We start from the raw sequence: 24096 nt of genomic DNA on the forward strand, positions 1-24096 counted from the left end.
ACACACACACACACACACACACACACACACACACACACACACACACACACAGAGAACCATTTTAGATGGCTGGGAGAGAAGTTAATTCCTGTGCAAAATGGATGCCTTGGAGCATGAGGGTTCAACTCTCTGGAGAAACCTTTTCAAGAAAGACTGCCATGATTAGAGATATGTTTTAGGAAGATGGCTGTGCCAGTGGATCACATTGCTGAGAGGACCTGGTTGCCAAAGCAACTTAACAGTCCTGGAAATACCAAGATGAGTCAGCTTCAGGCTCTTGAAGTAGGAGGCTCCGGCCACCTTCCCTGATCACTCCTCTTTCTAGTCCTACTGCCTTTTCCCTACCTCTCTCCCTCCCTCCAACCACACCTGCATTCAAGTGCTGTAGCAGAGCCTTCCTGCTGATAAGTCACCAACACAGGCAAAAGCAGCTGGTTCAAAGGTAAAAAACACAGGGGTCTCTGTCTCAGGTTGGGAGTAGAAGACTGGCACTAGTTAATTCAAAACCCTTCTGAAGAACTCTGGCAAACTCCTATTATCCTTCCTGAGAAGGCTTCAGCACCCCCTCATCTGGGAAGCTTTCTGTAACTGATTCCACCTCTCTGGTTACCAGGCAGAAGAAAGCTTTTCCCCCTGTTCATCCCCAGAGCCCCTTGTCCAGGCACCTGCTAGAGCGCCTACCCCATTATTACGGCTGTTTCCACAACTGTCCTCTGTCAGTGTGAGAGACTCTCAGGGTCAGTGATGGTTTGCCTGATCTGTCTTAGGATTCCTTGAGGCCCACAGTCTCAGAGATGTCAACTGGCTTGTCCAGGGTCACCTGACAGGGCTGAGATTTAAATCCAGGTCTGACTTCAAAGCTTGTGTTCTTTTTCACTATGCTACGGGGTCTCCCAAAGATGAAGTGACGTTAAGCAGTCTGTGCTAAGCTGAAGGAAGTATCAGAGTAGACTAGATGACCAAGAAAGGCTTCCTAAGAGAGGGAGGCCTTGAAAAGTCTGAGGATTCAGATAAGAAAAGAGGGAACATGACAGCACTTTAGGCAGGATGGGAATGTTGTAGATAGAGACAGAATTAAGAGGCCTTAAAGTAGGAGGAAAGGTCCCATACTGGGGAGGAATGGCATTAGAACTGCCAGAACGAGTTGGATTTCTTTATACATGTCACAATGATAACTACTTATAGTAGAGTACCTACCATGTACCTGCCAGGGGCTTTTGCAAAAATTACCATCAATCCTCATGCTATCCTTGTGAAATGGGTGTTATTTTAGATGTACGAAAACTGAGGCTTAGAGAATTAAGGCAACATGTCCAGGGCAACACAGCTAATAGGTGAGGGAGCTGGGATTCAAACCCAGGTTGGTGTGATTCTGAAGCCTGAGGTTCCCTTTCTATTACGCCTAATGGACCAGAGGGCTTTCCAAATTATCAGCCTGATGCCTCTGCCTGAACCTCCTCCCAACTCAAATGGGGACTTCTAGTCAGACAACAAGCAAGAGCAGCTGACTCTTCCAGCTCTAACCCTCTAAGATCTAGGGACCCTAAATCCCTGAGGACTGAGTGATTGTAAGGAAATTATTCTGTGTGGGCCCTATGAGCACAGGCTGGCCTCTGTATTTAGACCTGCTTTGGATCTCGCAGAGAGAATCTCCCTTTGGTTACTGCAGCAAAGCTGGTAGCAAGCACAGCCTAAGAAAGCTGGTTGGGGCCGGGTGCAGTGGCTCATGCCTGTTATCCCAGAACTTTGGGAGGCTGAGGCTGGAGGACCACCTGAGGTTAGGAGTTCGAGATCAGCCTGACCAACATGGAAAAACCCTGCCTCTACTAAAAAGTACAAAATTAGCCAGGAATGGTAGCACATGCCTATAATCCCAGCTACTAGGAAGGCTGAGGCAGGAGATCACTTGAACCCGGGAGGCGGAGGTTTCAGTGAGCTGAGATTGTGCCATTGCACTCTAGCCTAGGCAACAAGAGTATAACTCCATATAAGAAAAAAAAAAAAAAAAAAAAAAAAAGAAAGCTGGATAGGCAGGAAGGTAGGCTCCCTTGCCTTCCCTGAAACCCTTTGGAGAGGGTCAGTTGAGGTCAAAAGGCTTTGAAAATATTACTGGCAACAGTCCCTAGAATGATAGACCAGGATCCTGCCTCTCGGTTGGCTGGTCACACACACAGGCAGACCAAGGGAGGTCAAGGGGGAAGAGAGGTCAGAAGTTGGCAGCCTGCAGGCCCTGAGTGACGGCAACTTGTTCAGGGTTGGGAGGGAGAAATAGTGGGTTAATGGTTTTGGCCCTTGAGGCTGGGAGGCTAGGGCAGGGGGTGTAAATAGATGCTGGCTAAAAAGGCAGGTGGGAGAAATGTAAAGGTGGGGGCTAAGGGCATCTGTTCCAAGTTAACAGGCAGGAACCATGCCCCTGCAACAGCTCAAAGGGACAGCCTTGGCCTGAGGGGTGAGGATGGAGCGAGTTTCATAAAAGGCCCTCGTCTTTTCATTTCAAAGGTGTTCGATCTAGAAGGCTAGGAAGAGGGGCTCCTTATAAAGTGAATTCTGTGTCTGGGGGCCGGGAGGAAGGAAGCAGAGAATGCAAACTACTGGACAATAGCTGGGAGTATTGATTGATTTTAAGGCATGGCAGAGAGAAAGTCCTTGGTGAACACTCCCATTCTTAGCTACAAATGTCTTGTCACAGAGCTTCCCAATGGACAAAAGAAGCAGCATTCTGCTTGGGGACATTTTCTAAGTCTCTGCTTCTGAGAGCAGCAAGTTCTCCCTCCAAAAGCATCAGTCATCCCAAGCACTGCTGCCACATCCACAGACAGTCCTGCCCTTCAGTGGCTGTGCCCCAGACCAAAGCATATTCTGGCTGCTCTGGGGCAGACTTGGGGGTACAGGCCAGGCCTGGGTTTTAAGCTAGTGTGGCTGACAGTAAGTGGCAAGATTAGGTGTTTGTTTCTAAGAAGTCCCCAGAAGCCAATCAGAAGATGATCTGGGGATGCTGGGCCTGTGAAGGCAAAGGCTCTGGGACTGAAAGAACTTTCTTTAAAGACTGGTTTTGAAAAAGTGATTAGGTAGCAAAAGACAGTTGGCATAAGTTACAGAGAAGAACACAGCTCATTAAAAAGATGTTTCAACCACAGCCAGGCACGGTGGCTCACGCCTGTAATCCTAGCACTGTGGGAGGTTGAGAAGGGCAGATCACCTGAGGTGGGGAGTTTGAGACCAGCCTGACTAAAAATACAAAAGTAGCTGGGTACGGTGGTGCATGCCTGTAATCCCAGCTACTAGGGAGCTGAGGCAGAATTGTGTGAACCCGGGAGGCCAAGGTTGTGGAGAGCTGAGGTGGCGCCATTGCACTCCAGCCTGGGTGACAAGAGCAAAATTCTGTCTCAAAAAAAAAAGTTTCAACCAGTCAGAGATGAAGTAAAATGGGCTTAACTACCTGGGGAAGAAGCAGGGGGGTTCCTTCTGTCTCTGACCAAATAAAAAAAAATGTCAGCTAGCTAGCTGTGGAGAGAGTTCTGCTGGCAGAGAGGCAGGCAATCATCAGAGTAGCCCAGAGACCTTTGAAGACCCTTCCACTTCTCAGGTTCTATGAAGAATGATCCCAACAAAGAAGGCCCTGGGATCTAGCCCCAAGAGAGGATCCCTGGCCCCCAAAAAGCAGCAGAAGGGGCATGAACAGGTAGTCATGTGCCATGAAGTACATGTGTCACTCAGGGGCTTGTGCCCCACACATCCTGGCAAGATGCTTCCCACCCGATCCCAAGGAGAGGCTGGAGTGGGACATGGGGAAGTGGGAGAGAAAGTGACTTGGATGTGTCTGGCAGGTAACACTACCAGACCTGGACAGGACTTGCCCAGCCTGAGTCTGGGGATGCCACACATTGTCCTTCCAATTGACTGATGTTCTCCCAAGGGAGGGTATTCATTATGCAACAAATATTCATTGAGTGCTTACTAAGTGCCAAGTACATATAGTAGACGCTGGGGACACTTGAACAAGTCAGTCACAGTTTTTGCCTTTTAGAAGAATAAGTTAGGGAGAAGGCTATTGAACAATTTCAGGTTGTGACATGTGTTATGACAGAAAAGAATAGGGTGCCATGACCCAGAGTAATGGAAGGGGCCTGAGACTCAGTTGGGACCAAGGAGGATGTCTTTGCGACCTGGGTTAGCAGGGATTTAAAGAGCCTCTCCTTTGTTTCATTAGCTCTGCTTTGGAGTCACAGAGAAGAGAGAACACTTTTAGGGATGGAACAATCAAGAAAACTCTCACAGTATATGCAGACAGGCAGGATGGCATGGTGCATCACACACACAGGTAGGCAGAGAACACACAGCCACAGGAGGGCAAACCACCTGTGCGCATGCCACTCTCAGCAAGTACTCTCCAGCTGCTCTCGAGGCATTTCTAGCTCTGGGAGGATAATGGGGCTTTGGGGAAGTATGTTATTTCCAGAATAAAGAGGCTACCAAGTACTCTCTCCCCACTGCCAAACCCCACCCCACCCATCCTCCACCTCTGCTCTCACCTCCATCAAGCAGCTCCTTGACAGTGCGGTAGTCGTCAGCAAGGACAGCGTAGTGTAGGGCTGTGCAGCCCTTGAAGCTGGCACGGTTGTTCAGCCTGTTGTTGAAGTCATCCTCTCGGGTGACCAGGACTGGGGAGACAGTAACACAAACCCTTCCATTAGCAATGAGAGCACGAGCTACCAATCTAACCCGTTTTCTCTTGGCATTTTAATTCATTCATTCACGCATCTACCTACTCACTAAACATAAAATGGCACCTACTATGTTCCTGGCCATCTGTGCTGGGTAAGAAGAGGCAAAACAGAGGCTAGTTAGTTCCACAATGTTTACTGACATCTGTTATGTGTTAGGATTCATCCTGGGGACATGAAATAGATCAGATAAGGTCCCTGACCTAACTGAGGAGGGAGGCAGACAATAACCAGATGTTTATAGAACTGTTTGAGATAAATGTTCTGTTAGAGGTATAAGAGGAGAATATACTAGAACGCCAGAGGAGAGTTTAGCTCAACCTGGGGATGAAGAGAGGATCCCAGAAGACAGGAGTCTTAAAGAATGAAGAGAAGTTATGCAGGTGAAGAAAGCAGGCTGGGGTAGGATAAGGGAAGAGTGGGGCAAGAGACAGAGGCTGTTTTAGCAGAAGATTAATATTATCTCTCTGCTCTGAAAATGTTTACATTCTGGTAAGAAATTAGTTTTAATTTTTAAAAATGTAAAAAAATAAAAGCAATTAAAATTTTAAAATCACAGAAAAGTTCAAAATAGAAAAGGGACCAAGATCTTAGTGACTGAGAAACTACATGTTAGATTTTGATATATGTTCTTCCAAGATTTCGTGCGTGTGTGTATGTGTGTGTGTATCCCCTACAAAACTGAAATTTACTGTATATGCAATTTTGTAAACTGCATTTTTACCCTTAATAATTACCTATAAGAAAAAACAAAAATAAAAAAAACAAAAAAAGACAATAAAAAATCACCTACAAACATTCAAAAACTTTTAAAAATACTTTTTAACTTTCTACCCAAATCAAAAGGAGACCTATAAACATTTTTTTGAAAGACAAATAAGCATTTCATGTGGTCAAAGAACCAAAATCCCCCAGGCTCACTCTAGTGCTAATATTTGTGATTCTCTTACTCTGATTTGATATAAAATAATCTAAAACTAGTCCATCACTTTTCCAAGACTCTCTGGGTTGGGTGACCCCATATACCCTGTTTACCCAGGGGGTCCTGGTTTGTATCTGTTGTTATAGACAGTTCTAGTTTGGACAATAAATTAGAATGTTACCCTACCTCTGGGGCCTTCCCTTGGGAAATGAGACCCCACAGAGCACTCTCTCCCCTGCTCAGGCAATGGAGCTTCTTTCTACCCCATGTGGAAGTTAACCAGGCAACTGGAAGTAGAAGCCTGGATGTCCTGGTCCCAGCCTTGGCTCTTATTCCATCCTGTTTACCAGTTTAGGTGAAGGTGCAAACACACTCTCTTGCATTCCCTCCTGAGCTGAGTTTGTAGGGGAGGAATTTGGGTCCTGACTACCTGTATTCCTCTTCTCCCCAAGTCTACAGCATAGGATCTACAGAGGACAGGCTCCTCTTACCTCTCACTGGATAAAGAGGTACACTCAGTCAAGAGATGACTTTACTTACGTAATCAAAAGCACCAGACAATTTCTGAACCATTCTTTTTCAAGTGGTCTTGGAATGGAGTCTATGCTTCTACCCCTCCTGCAATACTGAACATCCTATATAAAGTTCCAAAAGCCAGAAGAGTGTCAGCCTCTTACTAATACTAATATATTTCTTTTTTTTTTTTTTGAGATGGAGTCTTAATCTGACACCCAGGCTGGAGTACAGTGGCACAATCTGGCTCACAACAGGTTCAAGCGATTCTCTGCCTTAGCCTACTGAGTAGCTAGGCTTACAGGTACCTGTCACCACACCTGGGTAATTTTTCTATTTTTAGTAGAGATGGGGTTTCACCATGTTGACCAGGCTGGTCTTGAACTCCTGAGCTCAAGTGATCCGCCTGCTTTAGCCTCTCAAAGTGCTGGGATTACAAGTGTGAGCCACTGCGCCCAGCCATACGTTTACTGACCTACTGTATGCCTGACATGGTCACTTTATACAATTAATCTTATTTAATTCTCATAAGTACCTTACATAGTAGGTAATTATGATTCCCATTTTATAGACTAGGAAACTGAGGCTTAGAGGTCACATAGCTAATAAGTGGTTGTCCTTACACTTTCTCACATATCATAATGTCACCCTCATTTTCCAAATGAGGAAATCAGAGACCAAGAAAGAAGTATAACCCAGATGTCCTGGTCCCAGCCTTGACTCTTATTCCATCCTGTTTTCCTGTTTGGGTGAAGGTACAAACACACTCTGCAGAACTTGCCCTTAAAAAAATGGCCTGAGGTTTATAGCTGGCACTCACATAAGCTAGTGTGGGTGGAAGCATTTCAAATGTTTGGCCAAAATAAAGTTGGTGGAGTGTGCAGCTGGAGAACAGACAACAGTCTCTTGTGGTTTACAGAATCAATGGTCAATGAGCCTTCTACTCCTGATATGGGCTCTCCAGACTGATGACCCGCCTGCCCCTGCCCCAGCAATGTTATCTGACCTTTCCTGAAGCAGGAAGAACAGGAAGTTAAAAGGCCTCTAACATACAAGTCCCATGTGCAATGGCATCTACACTTTTTCCATCAGAGAGCCCTTTAGGACCTCAATCAGAGATTACTAGCCCTTAGTCACAGTCTTATCAAATCATGCTAGGTGATCTTATTTCCAGCCCACTGCAGATTAGGAGAAGGAAATAAGAAGGCCAGGGAGGATGCCATAGAACCAAGCAGATTGATTACAATCAAGCACTGGCCAGGCAGGCAGGGAAAAGAACAGGACAATGAAAAGCTGAAAAAGGAATTCAGAGTACAGCACCTCAAAAGCCCCTACGGGCATCACTGAACTGCCACATAGGACATTAACTGCTGGATATAATGATGAACCTGATGAAAAGTGATAGTTGGCTCAAGAAAAGCAAGAAAGGTGTAATCCTTTTTACGAAGAAAACATATCATTCATTCAACAAACAACATTTAATGAGCACCAATGCAGGGTGGTAGTTCCTGGAGATATAATAATAAATAAGACACAGTTCCTGACTTTCAGAAGCTAACAACCTAATGCAAGAATCAGACCACTGAGCAGACAAATGATAATATAATTTCACACATGCAATGACAGAGCTATACACAGGTTGCTTACCATAACCAGCAGATGAACTCAAGGAACACAGCTGGGGCTATTTTGGTGCAAACGTCAGGAGAGTGCCAGTGTCATAGCCCAGCTAATAAGGAATGTCCAGAGGAGGCACACTGTTCACCAGTCTCATCACTCATCATCGCCTTTCTAATGCTCTTTCTTGCCTCTGAGCTTTTGTAAATACTATTCCACTGCCTGGAACATTCCCCTCTCCCATGCCTTCAGTTGGCTAACTCCAATATACTGTTAGGCCTCTGATTAGAAGTCATTTTCTCCAGTGATTCCTCCTATGTTTGAGGTAGTTATTGCTCCTAAGAGCTGCCCTAGTACCTTACGCATCTCCCAATTCTAGTATTTATTACATTCTGTTGCAAGCACCTGCTTACTTGACTACGATTCCCGACTAGACAAAAAAAATTCAATGAGGACAGGAAGTGTGACTACCTTCTCCAGTGCCCAGCAGTGTATGGCCGTGAGTATGTGCTTGACAAATACTTGCTGAATCAACAAATAAATATGTCAAACATAAACGAGACCCTAATATTATCTTTGGTTTTGGAATAATAAAAATAAAAGTAATACCAGTCAACTGTATTTTGTGGGGGCAGTAGAGTATGACTGTTAAATAGCTGAACTCTGATGTCAGACCACTTATGTTTGAGTCTCAGTTCTGAACTTACTGACTGTGTAATCTTCAGTAATTTACCTAACCTCTCTGTGGCAGACTCCTTTATCTGTATGTGGAAATAATAACAGTAATACCTTCATGGGATGTTGTAAGGATTAAATGAGACACTATGAATAAAGGAGCTAGGTACAGTACCTAGCATATAGTACCTCTCAATAACAGTTATTGTCTCATCTTGGGCTTCCAAAAGTATATTTTCTCTGTGAAAAAAGGTTTCATCTGGGGAATCCTGCATATACTTTTCCTCTCAGAAAGGCACAGTGAGGCGGGCATGGTGGCTCACGCCTGTAATCCCAACACTTTGGGAGGCCGAGGCTGGTAGATCGCTTGAGCTTAGAAGTTTGGACAACATAGTGAACACTATCTCTACAAAAAATACAAAATTAGCTGGGCATGGTGGCACATGCCTGTAGTCCCAGCTACTGGGGAGGCTGAGGTGGTAGGATCACTTGAGCCAGGGAGGCAGAGGTTGCGGTGAGCAGAGATCATGCAACTGTACTCTAGCCTGGACAACAGAGCCAGACCCTGTCTTAAAAAAGAAAGAAAAAGAAGGAAGGAAGGAAGGGAGGGAGGGCACAGTGAGCATGAGAAAAGAGTTCTGAGTTAAGAGCTATCTGTTTCATTGGGTGTCACTCAGCAGTTTCTTGTTTGACAGCCAAACACTTGTTGAAATCCTGCAGTGGTCTCTAAGTAACAAAAGCTTTATTTACTGCTCACTTCTGCAGGGTAAGGAAACCCTAGCTTTGAGTTCGCCTCTGGCCTCTACTGGCCACTCCCAGGAGCCAGTGCCACCTAATGTCATGGAACGTCTAGCAGTGCCCTTGCCTTTAAAGATGTGAGCATGTTTCCATGAGAGGGAACCTCTATGACTAATAAGACAAATAAGAGAATAACCCATTATGTTTGTACAATGTTTTAAAGTGTAGGAAGCACTTCAAGGCAATCATTCCTTCATCCTCATGACAATCCATGTAGGGCAGAGAGGTCAAGTACTATCATCATTATTGAACAGATGAGGAAACACAGGCTTAAAGAGATTAGGTGGCCTGCTCAACTTGCAATGCTGGTCAGTGGTAGGCTTGGACTATACTCTAAGCCTGAGTAGCTGCAAGGCCTCTGCTCTAGCTTCTGTACTGTGCAGCTTCTGCCAAAGCCCACAGGCCCAAGCCTCATATAATTCAGGGTTGGTTGATACAACCTGAAGCCCAAGTCTCTCGGAAGAAGCCTCTGGCCTTTCAGCTTCCTCTCACTGAAGACTCTACACAAATTAAGACCCTGCTGAGGCATCACAGCACCCTGGGTTAGAAGCAGAGCACTTGCCCCCTCTTGCCACTGCTCAGGAATGCCATCTATAATGTGTGTATGTGAGGGAATTGTCTATAACCCACCAGAAAGGTCTCCGACTTTCCAACTTGGATGAGTTACTTCATCTCATCATTTTTATGCTTTCCACCACCATTTAAACTGAAAAAAGTTTAGAGAGCTTCAAGATGAAATGTATTCTGCTTACTTTTTATTTACTAATTTTTTCGAGATGGAGTGCAATGGCACAATCTCAGCTCACTGCAACCTCTGCTTCTCAGGCTCAAGTGATTCCCTTGCTTTAGTCTCTTGAGTAGGTGGGATTACAGGTGTCCGCCACCACGCCCAACTAATTTTTGTATTTTTAGTAGAGATGGAGTTTGCAGTGAGCCTAGATCGTACCACTGCACTCCAGCCTGGGTGACAGCTAGACTTCGTCTCAAAAAAAAAAAAAAAAAAATACTGAAGTGATGCTGCATGGAATATAGAAAATATTAGGAACTAGCTGCCATCATCCATGAGGAGCCCAGGATCTAAGTGGGGAGTCAGATCAGTGGGAAAAACTTGCCTGGAGAGGGAAAGGCCCTTCATTTCCTTCCACAGCCTCAAAGAGTCTCCTCCCTCTCTAAATCCTACTTGTTCTTTAAAACCCAATTCAAGTCTTCCTCTTCCAGGAACTCCTCTCCTTCCAGCTCTGTCCTAAATTTCTGTAAAGTTGATTGTACAAATCAATTTAGCAGTTAATTATTTATTGCCTTACAACTCTGCTTGTAATACTTTCTTGTGTTTTTCCCTGTTTTGACTTCCCACTTAGACCCTAGGCTCCTCATGGATGATGGTAACTAGTTCATAACATTTTCTGTATTCCATACAGTATCACTTCAGTATTTTTCAGTATTATTATTATTATTATTATTATTATTTGAGACAGTCTAGCTCTGTCACCCAGGCTGGAGTGCAGTGGCATGATCTTGGCTCAATGCAACCACCACCTCCCAGGTTCAAGCATTTCTCCTGCATCAGCCTCCCAAGTAGCTAGGATTATAGGTGCCTGCCACCACACCCAGCTAATTTTTGTATTTTTAGTAAAGGGTTTCACTGTGTTGGCCAGGATGGTCTCAAACTCCTGACCTTGTGATCCGCCTGCCCTGGCCTCCCAAAGTGCTGGTATTACAAGTGTGAGCCACCACACCTGGCCCACTTCAGTATTTTATGCAGCTTCAGCAATGACCTCACATGAGCTTCCATCCATCCACTTACTAATGACCACCCCATTACTGAGGACCTACACTATAGTAAGTGCTAAGAGATATACCAGATGTCTCACGGGAGCAAACATGGCTTGAGGAGGAATCTCCCTGAAAAACCACCCTGAGGAAAAGGGGAAACCTAACAGGTAGAGAGGGGAGGATGGGCATTCCAGGAGAGAAAGTGGCATTTGCAAAGGCTAGAGGGTAAAGACAGCATTATCTGTCCATTCAAGACACTGGGAACCCTTCAGTGTGCCTGGAATGCCAAGTTAAGGCAGGTGAAACAGCCGGCAGAGATGAGCTTGTCCAAGCAGGCAGAGGCCTGATCCTGAGAAAGGTCTGGACTTTATCCTGAATGCTACGGTCCCTTAAGTTTCTGTTAATGAATTAAGCTGCATGGAGATCAGCAAGAACAATAGACCAGGAGACAGGAGATCTGGGTTCAAAAGTGGCCCTTTCACCAACTTGATACGTGGTTCAATCCTGTGCCCCTAAGTTCCCTGCTTTTAAAGTAGAGGAGTTGTTCTACATCAGTGGTTCTCAAGCTTTAGTGGGGACAGAATTACCTGCATAACTGGTCAAAAAATGCTGATTCCCAGTTTTCTACTTCAGCTATTCAGATTCAACAGGCAGTGCCCGGGAACATATATTTTAAAAGCCCACTGTGTTGCTCCTCAGAAAGGCACTAGATTAGATGATGTCTGAGGGTCTATCCCACCCTAATGTTCTTTTTAAGAACACAAGAAAGACATAGGCTGGCCAAACCCACCTCCCACCTGCATGGTCCTGCTCCAGAGAGAACAAGGCTGCCTGGGCACTACATCTTGGGATTAGACCTCTACCCATTACCTCACTCATACCACCTATCCACCTAAAAAAATCCCAGTTGGAATTAGGTCATTCTACATCACATACCCTAGTCTGTTTCCTCATTCATCCACCAAACATTAAGTTCTTGCCATGGGGAAACAAATGGGCCCTAGAACAGGTGAGGCGGCTCATGCCTGTAATCCCAGCACTTTGGGAGGCTGAGGTGGGGGATCAGTTGAGCCCAGGAGTTTGCTACCAACCTGGATGACATGGCAAAACCCTGTCTACAAAAATAAAACAATTAGCTGGGCGTGATGATGCACGCCTATAGTCCAAGCTACTCTAGAGGTGGAGGTGGGAGGATTGCTAGAGCCTAGGAGTTCAAGGTTACAGTAAGCTATGATTATGCCACTGCACTCCAGCCTAAGCAACAGAGTGACTTTGTCTCAAAAAAAAAAAAAAAAAAAAAAAAAAAAAAAGAATGGGCCCTGGTCTCAAGAACTTGTAAGTATTACAAATAATATAAAAATAATCTCCTTTTATAGAGTAGCTCTAAGAGGAAAGAATTCAAATTTTGAGTCTGAGAGACCTGGATCCTAGTAACTTTGAAAAATTACTTCATCTCCCTAGGCCTCAAATTTCTCATGGCAAAATGGGAACACTAATGCTATTAATTGGGTTGCTGTGAAAATTTGTGGTGATGTGATATAGGAAGGGGCAAAAGAAACAATTTGTACTCAGGAAATGACAATTTTTACGTTAACATGTCCCCTTGTCTGGGAACCTGCAATACATCTACATCCTCTATTGACTTTCAGAGGCTCCTCTTACCTGGCACCAATTAATTTCTCAAACAGACTTTCTGTTCTTTTAAAAAAGTTTCCTGAGTTCAAGCAATTCTCCTGCCTGAGCATCCGGAGTAGCTGGGATTACAGGTGTGTGCCACCATGCCCAGCTAATTTTTAGTAGAGACGGGTTTCACCATGTTAGCCAGGCTGGTCTCAATCTCTTGACCTCATGATCCACTGGCCTCAGCCTCCCAAAGTGCTGGGATTATAGAAGTGAGCCACCATGTCCAGCCAAAAAAATTTTTTTATTACAAAAAAAAAAAAAAGAGATGGAGTCTCCCTATATTGCCTAGGCTGGTCTCAAACTCTGGGGCCCAAGTGTTCCTACTGCCACGGCCTCCCAAAGTGCTAAGATTAGAAGCATGAGCCACCCACTGCACCCAGCCTTCAAACAGATATTCCTTCCCACCTTTTTCCTTTCATCCTCCCTTCCTGCTAGTGAACAGCCACATAAGAGGACCCTGGTGACCCCCGTATGAATCCTCAGCAGGCAGCAACGTGTATTAGAAAGAGCATGGGGACTGGAGTCAGTCAGTCTGGAAAGCAAAACTGACTGTGTGACTTTATTAACATCTGTGAGATTCAGGTTCTTCATCTCCAAAACAGAGACAGTATCACCTACCTCACAAGAGTCAATGGTAAACCTAATTTAAAAAATGGACAAAGGATTGGAATAGACATTTCTCCAGATAAGATATATAAATGGCCAAAGAGCACACAAACAGATGCTCAACATCACTGGCCATCAGGAAAATGCAAATCAAAACCACAATGAGGCTGGCCCTGGTGGCTCACACCTGTAATCCCAGCACTTTGGGAGGCTGAGGCAGGAGGATTGCTTGGAGCCCAGGAGTTCAACACCAGCCTGGGCAACATGGAGAGACGTCCATCTCTACAAAAAAAATTTAAAAATTAGCCAGGGGCTGTGGCTGCTCATGCCTGTGATCCCAGCGACTCAGGAGGCTGAGGTGGAGCATTGTTAAGCCTAGGAAGTCAATACTGTAGTGAGCCGTGATCATACCACTGCACTCCAGCCTAGGGGACACAGAAAGACCCTGTCTCAAACAGGTCTCAACACAATAAGATTCAACTTATATTTAATGTCCAGATTCGGCAAATCTGTGGAGACAGAAAGTAAATTAGTGGTTGCCAGGGGCTGGGAATAGTTGAGGAAAAATGGAGAGCGACTGATAATGAATATGAGGTCTCTTTATGGTGTGATAAAAATGTTCGAAAATTGATTGTCATTATAGTTGCACAACTCTTGTGAATATACTATGTAAACAATCGAGTTATATACTCTAAACGGTGAGGTGCATATGGAGCCAAAAAAGAGCCCAAACAGCCAAAACAATCCTAAACAAAAAGAACAAAGCCAAAGGTATGACCTTACCCGACTTCAGACTATACCACAAGGCTACAATAACCAAAACAACATGGTACTGTACAAAAACAGACACATAGACCAATGGGACAGAATAGAGAATCCAGAAATAAAGCCACACACCTATACACAACTGATCTTCAACATGGTCAACAAATAAAAGCAATGGGGAAAGGACTCCTTATTCAATAAATGGGGCTGGGATAACTGGCTATCCACATGCAGAAGAATGAAGCTGGACCTCTACCTCTCACCATATACAAAAATCGACTCAAGATGGATTAAAGCTTTAAATACAAAACCTAAAATTGTAAAAATTTTAGAAGAAAACCTAGGAAATACCCTTCTGGACATCAGCCTTGGCAAATAATTTGTTACTAAGTCCTCAAAAACACGGCAACACCAAAAATTGACAAATGAGACCTAATTAAATGAAAGAGCTTCTGAACAGCAAAACAACCTATCAACAGAGTAAACAGACAACTTATAGAATGGGAGAAAATATTTGCAAACTATGTATATGACAATGGTCTAATATCTAGAATCTATAAGGAACTCAGGTGGGGTTTTTGTATTGTTTTGAGATGGAGTCTCACTTTGTCAACCAAGCTGGAGTACAATGGCATGATCTTGACTCACTGCCAACTTCTGCCTCCCAGGTTCAAGTGATTCTTCTGCCTCAGACTCCCATGTAGCTGGGATTACAGGCATGCACCACCACACCTGGCTAATTTTTGTATTTTTAGTAGAGACAGGGTTTCACCATGTTGGCCAGGCTGGTCTCGAACTCCTAACCGCAGGTGGTCTACCCACCTGGGCCTCCCAAAGTGCTGGGATTACAGTCATGAGCCACCGTACCTTACCAAGAATCTACAAGGAACTTAAAGATTCTTTTACTGGACAAGTGAAAAATCCCATTAAAAAATGAGCAAAAGACGAGGACATTTCTTAAAAGAAGCCATACAAGCAACCAACAACCATATGAAAAAATGTTCAACATCACTAATCATCAGAGAAATGCAAATCAAAACCACAATGACATACCATCTCGCACTAGTCACAATGGCTGTTATTGGTGAGGCTGCAGAGAAAAGAGAATACTTATACACTGTTGGAGGGAATGCAAATTAGTTCAGCCACTGTGGAAAGCAGTTTGGCAATTTCTCAGAGAACTTCTAACTACCATTCAACCCATTACTGGGTATATATCCAAAAGAAAACAAATTGTTCTACCAAAGAGACACATGCACTCATATGTTCATCACAACACTATTCACAATACCAAAGACACAGAATCAATCTAGGTGCCCATCAATGGTGGATGGAATAAGGAAAACATGGTACTATACCATGGAATGGTGGTACTATACCATGGAATACTACACCATGGTACTATACCACGGTAGTAAATGATAATAACTTTATTATTCATTGGTACTATACCATGGAATGTGGTACTACACCATGGTACGATACCATGGAATACTGCACAGCCATAAAAAAGAATGAAATCATGTCCTTTGCAGTAACATGAATGCAGCTAGAAGCCATCACCCTAAGCAAATTAACACAAGAACAGAAAACCAAATACTGCATGTTCTCACTTATTGATTGATTGATTGATTGATTGATTGAGATGGAGTCTCGCTCTGTTGCCCGGGCTAGAGTGCAATAACATGATCTTGGCTCACTGCAACCTCTGCCTCCTGGGTTCAAGTGATTCTTGTGCTTCAGCCTCCTGAGTATCTGGGACTACAGGCGCGTGCCACCACATCTGGCTAATTTTTGTATTTTTAGTAGAGACGGGGTTTTGTCATGTTGGCCAGTCCGGTCCTGAACTCCTGACTTCAAGTGATCCTCCAGCCTCAGTCTTCCCAAGCAGGAAACAGGTTCTTGATGGACAGACACTGTGTCTTCAACATCTCTTTATCTTTTATATAGAGAAGGCACTCATGGTCACCTAGGCTAGCTGATGGCTGGAGGACCAGCCCCTGCTTGAAAATGGTTCTTACAGACATCATGCTTTTTCTCCTTAGGAATAGGACCTCACCTCATTATCAACCCCATCCTAGTATAGCAGGGGGGCTCAGAATAGATTTGATGAATTAAAGACTGGGTCAACACATATTCCACTGGAGACACCTCAAGGGCAGCCTTCCCACAGGGACCCTAACCTAAGCCCATTTTCTCTCACCTCCATGAAAGGGAAGGGGGAGACCAGGAAGGATGGCAAGGAACTTGAAGAAGATAGGCTACTGCCCCTGCCTGTGGCCCATGACAGTCAGTGCGGCACCCTCTCTGGTGCCTTTTAATGCAGACCTAGGGAGTGCTTTCCAGAGCCCACATCTCACCTTCACATCACCAAATTTATAAGCTGAAGCAACTCTTAAGAATCTGTTACTCGGTTATCTATAGACCCATCAAAACTCTGTTTTAACCTCCTCTACTTCCCACCTCTCCTAACAAAGTAGTGACATGCTCACAAGTATCTAGATTCCCTTAGATGTGTCCTATAAGTACCCTGAGGTCACCCTCTTCCCTCTCCTCCCCTAGCCCCATCCTATCCAAAGCAGCGTTCTTCCCACTCCAGGGATCCTCTGGGGCAGGGCTGGCAACAAGAAGAAGGTGGCTGCCCTCTTTGCCTCTTCGCAGCTATGCTACTTGGTTGGTCACATTTGGTCCCTCTGTGTTCCCCATCTCTACACCTGCTTGCCTCTCCTCTGCCTTTTCTTTAAGATGTTAAAAACTCGCAATAAAAAACAAATACAAAATGCTGTAATTAATAGCCAATTCCAAGCCAACCCAGCATCTCTACTAATAAACCTCAACACTTGCAAAAAGAACAATAAATTCTGCCCCTCTCTGGTTCTGAGTTGGTCTCTTTTATATAGTCTCTGTGTGTGTATGTATGTGGGTAAGTGTGTCTACATATATATTTATTTTCCTTTATTTCCCATCCAGGGAGGGGCAGAATAATGAACTGCGTGCGTCAGGGAAGATGAATCTGAGATACTAGGGAGCAGTGCAGTAAAAAGATTAAAGTGTTATTATTGTTGGGTTTTTTTCCCCCATGGTCCATTGTGACAGCTCGACCGTCATCTGTAAAAAATGTCTCAGCGAGAGATAATCATCGGAAACTCAATAAAGCGTCAGGGGGAGCCTCAGCCCCTATCAATCACTAGGTGCCTGGAAAATTTCAGCCCTCTGTCTCCCTTCCTGCTATCCATATAAATGTCTCTAATATATTTTGTGTGGTGTGTGGGAACCATCCCTGATTTGGAACTTTTGATGAAAAAATATTTATACACAAAATATGTAAATCAGTTAAAAATCATAAGACTAGTTCTTTGCCACCCAATCCTATTTTTTCTTATTTTTATAAATGCATCAAATTTATTCTGTTTAATAAAACATGTCAACTAGTCTATCATCCTCTCCTAGGACAGATACACACACACACACACACACACACACATATACACACATACAGAGATTGAGAGAGAGAAAAAGAGAGAGAGAGTTTGGAGGGCTAAAAGGATGGAAACAATTAACCTAACTGGCTGATTTATTTAATCATGCAGTTGGCCAAAATGTATCCTGGTAACTCTGTGGTGGCCAGAACCAGAACTATGGAGAAATGACATGTAGAAACACTGGTCATGGAGCGTGACAAGGCTCTGAGTGAGCCTGGATAAGGATGAGGGGGGCTGTGACATTATTAAAAATAATAACTTGCCCACACAGCTTTTGGTCTGGCAGGTTCCCAAGCCTTTGGACAAGCCAGAGATCTGAGCTGACTAAGTGTGGGGCACATGTAGGCTGATATGGTTGCTGGGTCTTATAAAAGAGCAGCATTTGACATCAGTTCTACTGGCATTTGACATCCTCACTCTGCCTCAGTTTCCTTTAGTACCTGCATCATAGGGTTGCTGTAAATACACAGTAAGTATCAATCAATGTTATCTGTTACCCTGCAGCTATCATCATCATTGTCATCTCATTATCACCTCCTTCTGCTTCTCAACCCTGGAAGAAATCAGTTCCTGCAGTGCCCTCTCGTTTAGGACCTTCGAGGCTCTTCTCTGTCTAAAGGATAAAGTCCAGGTGTCTTGATCTGGCCCTAGTCTACTAATGCTGCATCTTTATTGCACACCACTCTTTAAAATGAATCTTCTGCTGTGTGCATGCTTCACCCTAACACATGTTCACCTACCAGCGTGAAATGTAATTTTTCTGTTTCCCACATCTGAGTGTTTTTTTTTTTTTTTTTTTTTTTTTTTTTTTTTTGAGACAAGGTCTTGGCTCTGTCACCCAGGCTGGAGCGCAGTGGTGTGATCATGGCTTACTGCAGCCTTGGCCTCCTGGGCTCAGGCAATCCTACTGTCTCAGGACCACAGGCACAACCTACTACACCTGGCAAATTAAAAAAAAAAATTAGGCTGGGCATGGTGGCTCACAACTATAATCCCAGTACTTTGGGAGGTCAAGGCAGGCAGATCACAGGTCAGGAGTTCGAGATCAGCCTGATCAATATGGTGAAACCGTGCCTCTACTGAAAATACAAAAATTAGCCAGGTGTGGTGGTGGGCACCTGTAGTACCAGCTACTCAGGAGGCTGAGGCAGGAGAATCGCTTCAACCTGGGAGGCAGAGGTTGCAGGTGAGCTGAGATTGCACCACTGCCCTCCAGCCTTGGTGAAAGAGTGAGACCCCATCTCAAAAAAAAAAAAAAGAAAAGAAAAAGAAAAAGAAAAAAATGTTGGCAGGGTGTGGTGGCTCACAACTAATCCTAGCACTTTGGGAGGCTAAGGCAGGTGGATTGCCTGAGCTCAGGAGTTCAAGACTAGCCTGGGCAACATAGTTAAACCCTGTCTCTACTAAAATACAAAAAATGTGCCAGGCATGGTGGCATGTGCCTGTAATCCCAACTACTCAGAAGGGTGAGGCATGGGAATTGCCTGAGCCCAGAAGGCAGAGGTTGCAGTGAGGTGAGATCGTGCCACAGTATTCTAGCCTGGGCGACAGAGCAAGACTGTGCCTTGGGAAAAAAAAATTTTTTTTATAGAGACGGGGGTCTCACAATGTTGCCCAGGCTGGTCTTGAACTCCTGGGCTCAAGCAATCCTCCTGCTTCAGCCTCCCAAAGTCTTGGGATTATAGGCATGAGCCACTATGCTTGACCACTCTGTATGTTTTGAATATAGTATACCCCTTCTCTACTCACAATCAATTGCACCCACCTGTCAATCCTCCATACAGCTGTCCAAAATCTTTCTATATTTTGAGGCTCAAATGTCATTTATTTCCTTGACCTCTTCAGCCAGAGATTCTCTTCTCTGAGCTCTGACAGTCCTTGTTATCTGTACCTCTTACTGGACCCTTTGTCAAATATCGTCTTGGTAATGTCTTCTGTCTTTATTATTAATAATTACTGTTCTTACAAGCATCTTACATTTGCACAATGCCTTGTATCTTCTCAAGCGCTTTCATAAGTACTCCAATTTGGGCCTTATAATAAGCCTATGGTGCAGGAAATACTATTCTCTACAAATGAGAAAATCAAGCTCAGAGAGAGAAAAAGAATTGCCAAAGTCACACAGTTAGATAATGGCTAAGCCATTCCTTTGACTATAATTAATATTTGGCTCTTTGAGGATAACAGTTTGCTACCAGAGAAAAACATTTGGAAGGCTGTGTCAAAGACTGATGTTCCATAAGAGTATAATGAAGAGGAGGATGTAGAAACAGAGGTTTACATTCACAGAATTTCTTCTACGTTCTAGACTTTAGATTAGGGATAATATACCACCTCTAACTCTCCCAATAACCTTTATTTTACAAATAAGGAGACAGAGCCTCTGAGAGGTATAGAAAATTGTTCCAGGCGTCAGAGCCATTAATTGTTCTGTACATGTATAATACCATGGGGCTTAAACACACAGCCTCTCTAGGGGAGTGAAGCTTAAAGTGGCAAAATAAGATCTCTTGCAGGGAGGTGAAGGCCTAGATGAGTTTTCTAAGCAGTTCAAGCATAAGACTACAACTAATACCTGTAGTCTAGATCATGCTCCCCAAAGGGTAGGAGCCTATTAGAAATGCAAAACCTCGGGTCCCACCCCACACCTACTCAATCAGAATCTCTGAGGGTAGGGTCTAGGGATGAGTGTTTTAACAAGCTTTCTAGGAGATTCTTATTTCCTTAGCCTTATTATTGTCATCTGAGTTTGTGCTCTCCAAGGGCATACATGCTCCCCTCTGCTATGCTTGGGTTAGGATGGGTGCATTGTAGGTGCTGGATAGTCAACGTATGCTGAGTAGAAGAGATAGTCAGGTGAGACCATCCGTGGCATGTCCTGGGGAGGGGGAGAAATATTATACAGAGCAGTTCCATTACCGCCAGCGGGGAGTCCTAGCCACTTCCTGAACTCCAAGGCACTTGTCCACTGGTTTGTGATGCGCCAGCTTGCACCGTCCTGTCCCCCATCTGAAGACACAGAGATGGGGAGGTCAGCTGGAGCAGGCCAGGCCCTGCAGGCCCTGGAGCTGTGGGAAGGGGGCGCTCAGGCTGGTGGGGTTGGTCCAAGCCCCTCTACCCTCAGAAGGGCCCTATGCCAACCCAGCTTCTGCACGACTCATCTTTATTCAGCTGCCACTTGGAGCTGAGAAGAGAAGCTGATTTATAGCCTGCTGGCTGCATTTCTGCTGTGTTTTATTGTTTTAATTGTACATATAAGAGGCACTCAAAATGCTTGCTTGCCTTTCTGACAGCCCCAGACACCCAATGTTTATAACAGTTACTTAGAAGCAGCCAGCGGCATCCCCGGCTGGGCGACTTGTTTACTGTTACCACTAATTTATTACCTCCTCCATCTGAGGATTAGGGCCCACCACCCATCAGCCAGCCACAAGTGGAACACTCCTGGAGTGGGCATGTGTAGGGCTCAAGGCACTGAATGGAATGTGGTTGAGATCAGGGAATGAGTTGGCAGAGGAACAGCTATGACCCTCATACTTCTCTCCACATGTATTCCATCTCATTCTAAGCTGTGCCCTCTGCTTTTTTTTTTCATTTTTCCTGTCTTCTTCATCCTCCAAAGCCCAGCTCCAAATCCCACTTGTTTTAAGAACATTATAGCTGTGCGCAGTGGTTCACGCCTGTAATCCAGCACTTTGGGAGGCCGAGGCAGGTGGATCACCTGAGGTCTAGAGTTCAAGACCAGCCTGCCTAATATGGTTAAACACCATCTCTACTAAAAACACAAAAAATTAGCCAGGCATGGTGGCAGGTGCCTATAATCCCAGCTACTTGGGAGGCTGAGGCAGGAGAATCGCTTGAACCCAGGGGATGGAGGTTGCAATGAGCCGAGATCACGCCATTGCACCCCAGCCTGGGAAAAAAAGGAAAACCTTGGTCAAAAAAAAAAAAAAAAAAAAAAAGAACATTACTCAGTCTGATAGTGAGCCTAGAACTTCTAGAACATTAGAAATCATATGGCTGACAGGGACATTGGAGGCCAGATAATCCAATAACTTAGGGCAAGAATCCCCTTTACAACATCCGTGAGGTGCAAACATCTTGACTGTTAGTACCCCTTGAGGGATGAGTTGCTCAATATCTCCCAGGCAGGCTTCCTGCCTTACACTTTGCCAAAACCCACTTCCATGGAGAAACTTTTCATTAAATGTCACTGTGCTTTACATATATATGATTACCTAACAACCCTATAAGATGGGAATTGTTATTACTATGTTACAGTTGAGAAAACCGAAATTCAGAGACTTTAAGTCATTTACTCAAGATCACACATCTAGTAAGTGATAAAGCTTTGATGAATCATTCAGATATCTGGTACTGAAGCCCAATCTTTCTCTAGGACACCAATGTGCCTCTGAAGATGCCACTCTGAGAGGTGGAGAGAAACGAAAGAACAATCAGGCCAACAAAATTTCCATACCAAGCATCCTTGGGCCACCTGCACCAGTAAGACTGCCCTCTACCCAGAAACACCAACCTTGACAAAAGTAGACCCAGCTGAGTAGGCTTCTTGCCAAGGAGCAATGCTCACATGTAAAACAAGAAAGAGTGCCACTAGGAATGGCATAACCAATGACAAAGTCTCAGCAAGGATGGCAAAGAAGTTTCTTTCCTCCCTAGGCTGTGTCTGTTCTCAGCATGTAAAACAGATACAAAGCATCTTTGATACCTTTTAGTTTTCTTGCCTCGATCCTCTTTCCTGCTCACACCTTAAATGCTGGTATCCTGAGTAAAGGACTTATCGTCCTACCTCCTCCTCACTTTAAATCCTTTCTTTGGGCAATTTCAGTCACATCCATTGTTTTAACTCCCATGCAAATGGCCAAAACTCCTAATTCCCTATCTCCTGCCAAACTACTCCTTTGAGATCTCCAGACCCACATATCTAATTATTCACTCAAATCAGAAACTGAGGTGTCACCATACATACCTGCTTTTCCATCAATTCTCACAATCCACTGAGTGTTGAATCTTCAAATATTCTTAACATCAATTTATTCTATTCCCAAAGATCACCTTTAGGAATCTCCAGATACTTTAAATGTATTTTGGGAGGACAGGAACATAGCTTCTTATCAGATTCCCAAAGAGTCCATTATCCCAAAAAGTAAAGAACCATTGCTAATCTTTCCCCTCCAATTCTTCCTCCACCCTGTCAGAATGGTCCACTTAAAATGCAAGTGTGAATTCCACGCTGCCCTGCTTAAAATCCTTTAATGGCCTTCAGAATAGAGAATGAGCTCCCTAGAACTGCCTTATAAGGTCCTTCCCATGTGTAACCTCCTTCACTCTCTGGCCTTACTTCTTCTTGTTCTCCTCAATCTCGCAGCAGATGATTTTACCTGCTGTCACTCCCCAACCCCCCACCTGACGCCTCTGCATACACTGTTCCCTCTGCCTGGAAGGTCCATCCCTCTTAGCCTCCCTGGCAATCTCCACCTCATCCTTAAGACCCAATTCAAGGTCACTTACCCTGTGACATTTCCCAGGCACCAGCCTGCTCTCTTCTCAGGTGGAGCTCACCACTACTTACAGCAGTGCTGCCTACATACTTTGTGCAGCTACCATTGCATTTATCACTCTGCATTGTGATTCCTTGTTTACAGGCTTGTCTCTGTAAATGACTGGGAGCACTGTTGAGGGGCTAGACCATGTATAATCATTTATATAATCCCAGCAATTGGCAGAGTGCCTGACACTCAGTAAGAACATGCTGAATTATACATAAATGAAACTAATAAGCAATTACAACTGTAGAGCACTTAATGATCCACACATCACATATTTTATCTCTTGATATTCAGAACAATACTGATACGGAAGACAAGGAATGTATCATTGGAGGTTAGACAGGTCTTGCCAAAGCCACGGACTATAACTCACCACCTTCCTTCAGTACTAACTGAAGGCGGCCAAGGGCCACAGAAACATCTGTTAGAAACTTAGTGAACTTCATGGACTTTGGCACTGACTCCATAGTCTACTATAGCAGTGAAGGACTGTCTAACTTTCCTGAGCTTGTGACCATCCTGTGAATCTGCCTAGACACACTAGAGGGACAGGGAATTACACCCTTGTTCTACTCTACCTTCCTTACCCATCCCAAGTCAGGTAATTTTCCATGAAAAAGTCAATCCAATCCAAAAATAAGAGAACTACAGGACTCTTTTGTTTCTATTTTGTCAATGAGAAAGAGTCAGAGCTGGGTATGGTACCCTGCATATAATTAATTGGCAGTAGGTATAAATTAGTTGAATGGCTAAAAAAAGAGGTTTTCTTCAACGGAAAAAGGAAAGAAAGACGTGTTTAAGATGATGCTGAAGGCTTAAACTGATGAGATGGAAGAGCCCTGAGATGATTCTAATGGACTATCACCATCCAGGTCAAAGTCAGAACGTTCAGTGCACCAAGCTGGACAGTAAAGCACATCCAAACTGATACACCCAGGAAAATAAGGCCAGTTGCCAGAAAACTGGCA

The 24096-nt window shown here is 44.3% G+C and overlaps 1 protein-coding gene across 2 annotated transcripts in view; it reads right to left on the reverse strand.

Moving 5' to 3' along the window:
* CLPB (caseinolytic mitochondrial matrix peptidase chaperone subunit B) overlaps positions 1 to 24096 on the reverse strand; it is a 147376-nt gene that overhangs the window by 65117 nt on the left and 58163 nt on the right. Inside the window, exons 5-6 of one of the 2 annotated variants that reach the window (XM_032258983.1) lie at positions 20478 to 20567; positions 4533 to 4661 (exon numbers count right to left, since the gene is read on the reverse strand). In XM_032258983.1, the coding sequence (XP_032114874.1) occupies positions 4533 to 4661; positions 20478 to 20567 (219 nt within the window). The remainder of the gene's footprint in view (positions 1 to 4532; positions 4662 to 20477; positions 20568 to 24096) is intronic. The other variant, XM_032258984.1, reaches the window with a different exon arrangement.

Source organism: Sapajus apella, unplaced genomic scaffold (genome assembly GCF_009761245.1).
Source record: "Sapajus apella isolate SASKATOON/1434 unplaced genomic scaffold, GSC_monkey_1.0 scaffold106, whole genome shotgun sequence".
NCBI lineage: Eukaryota > Metazoa > Chordata > Mammalia > Primates > Cebidae > Sapajus > Sapajus apella.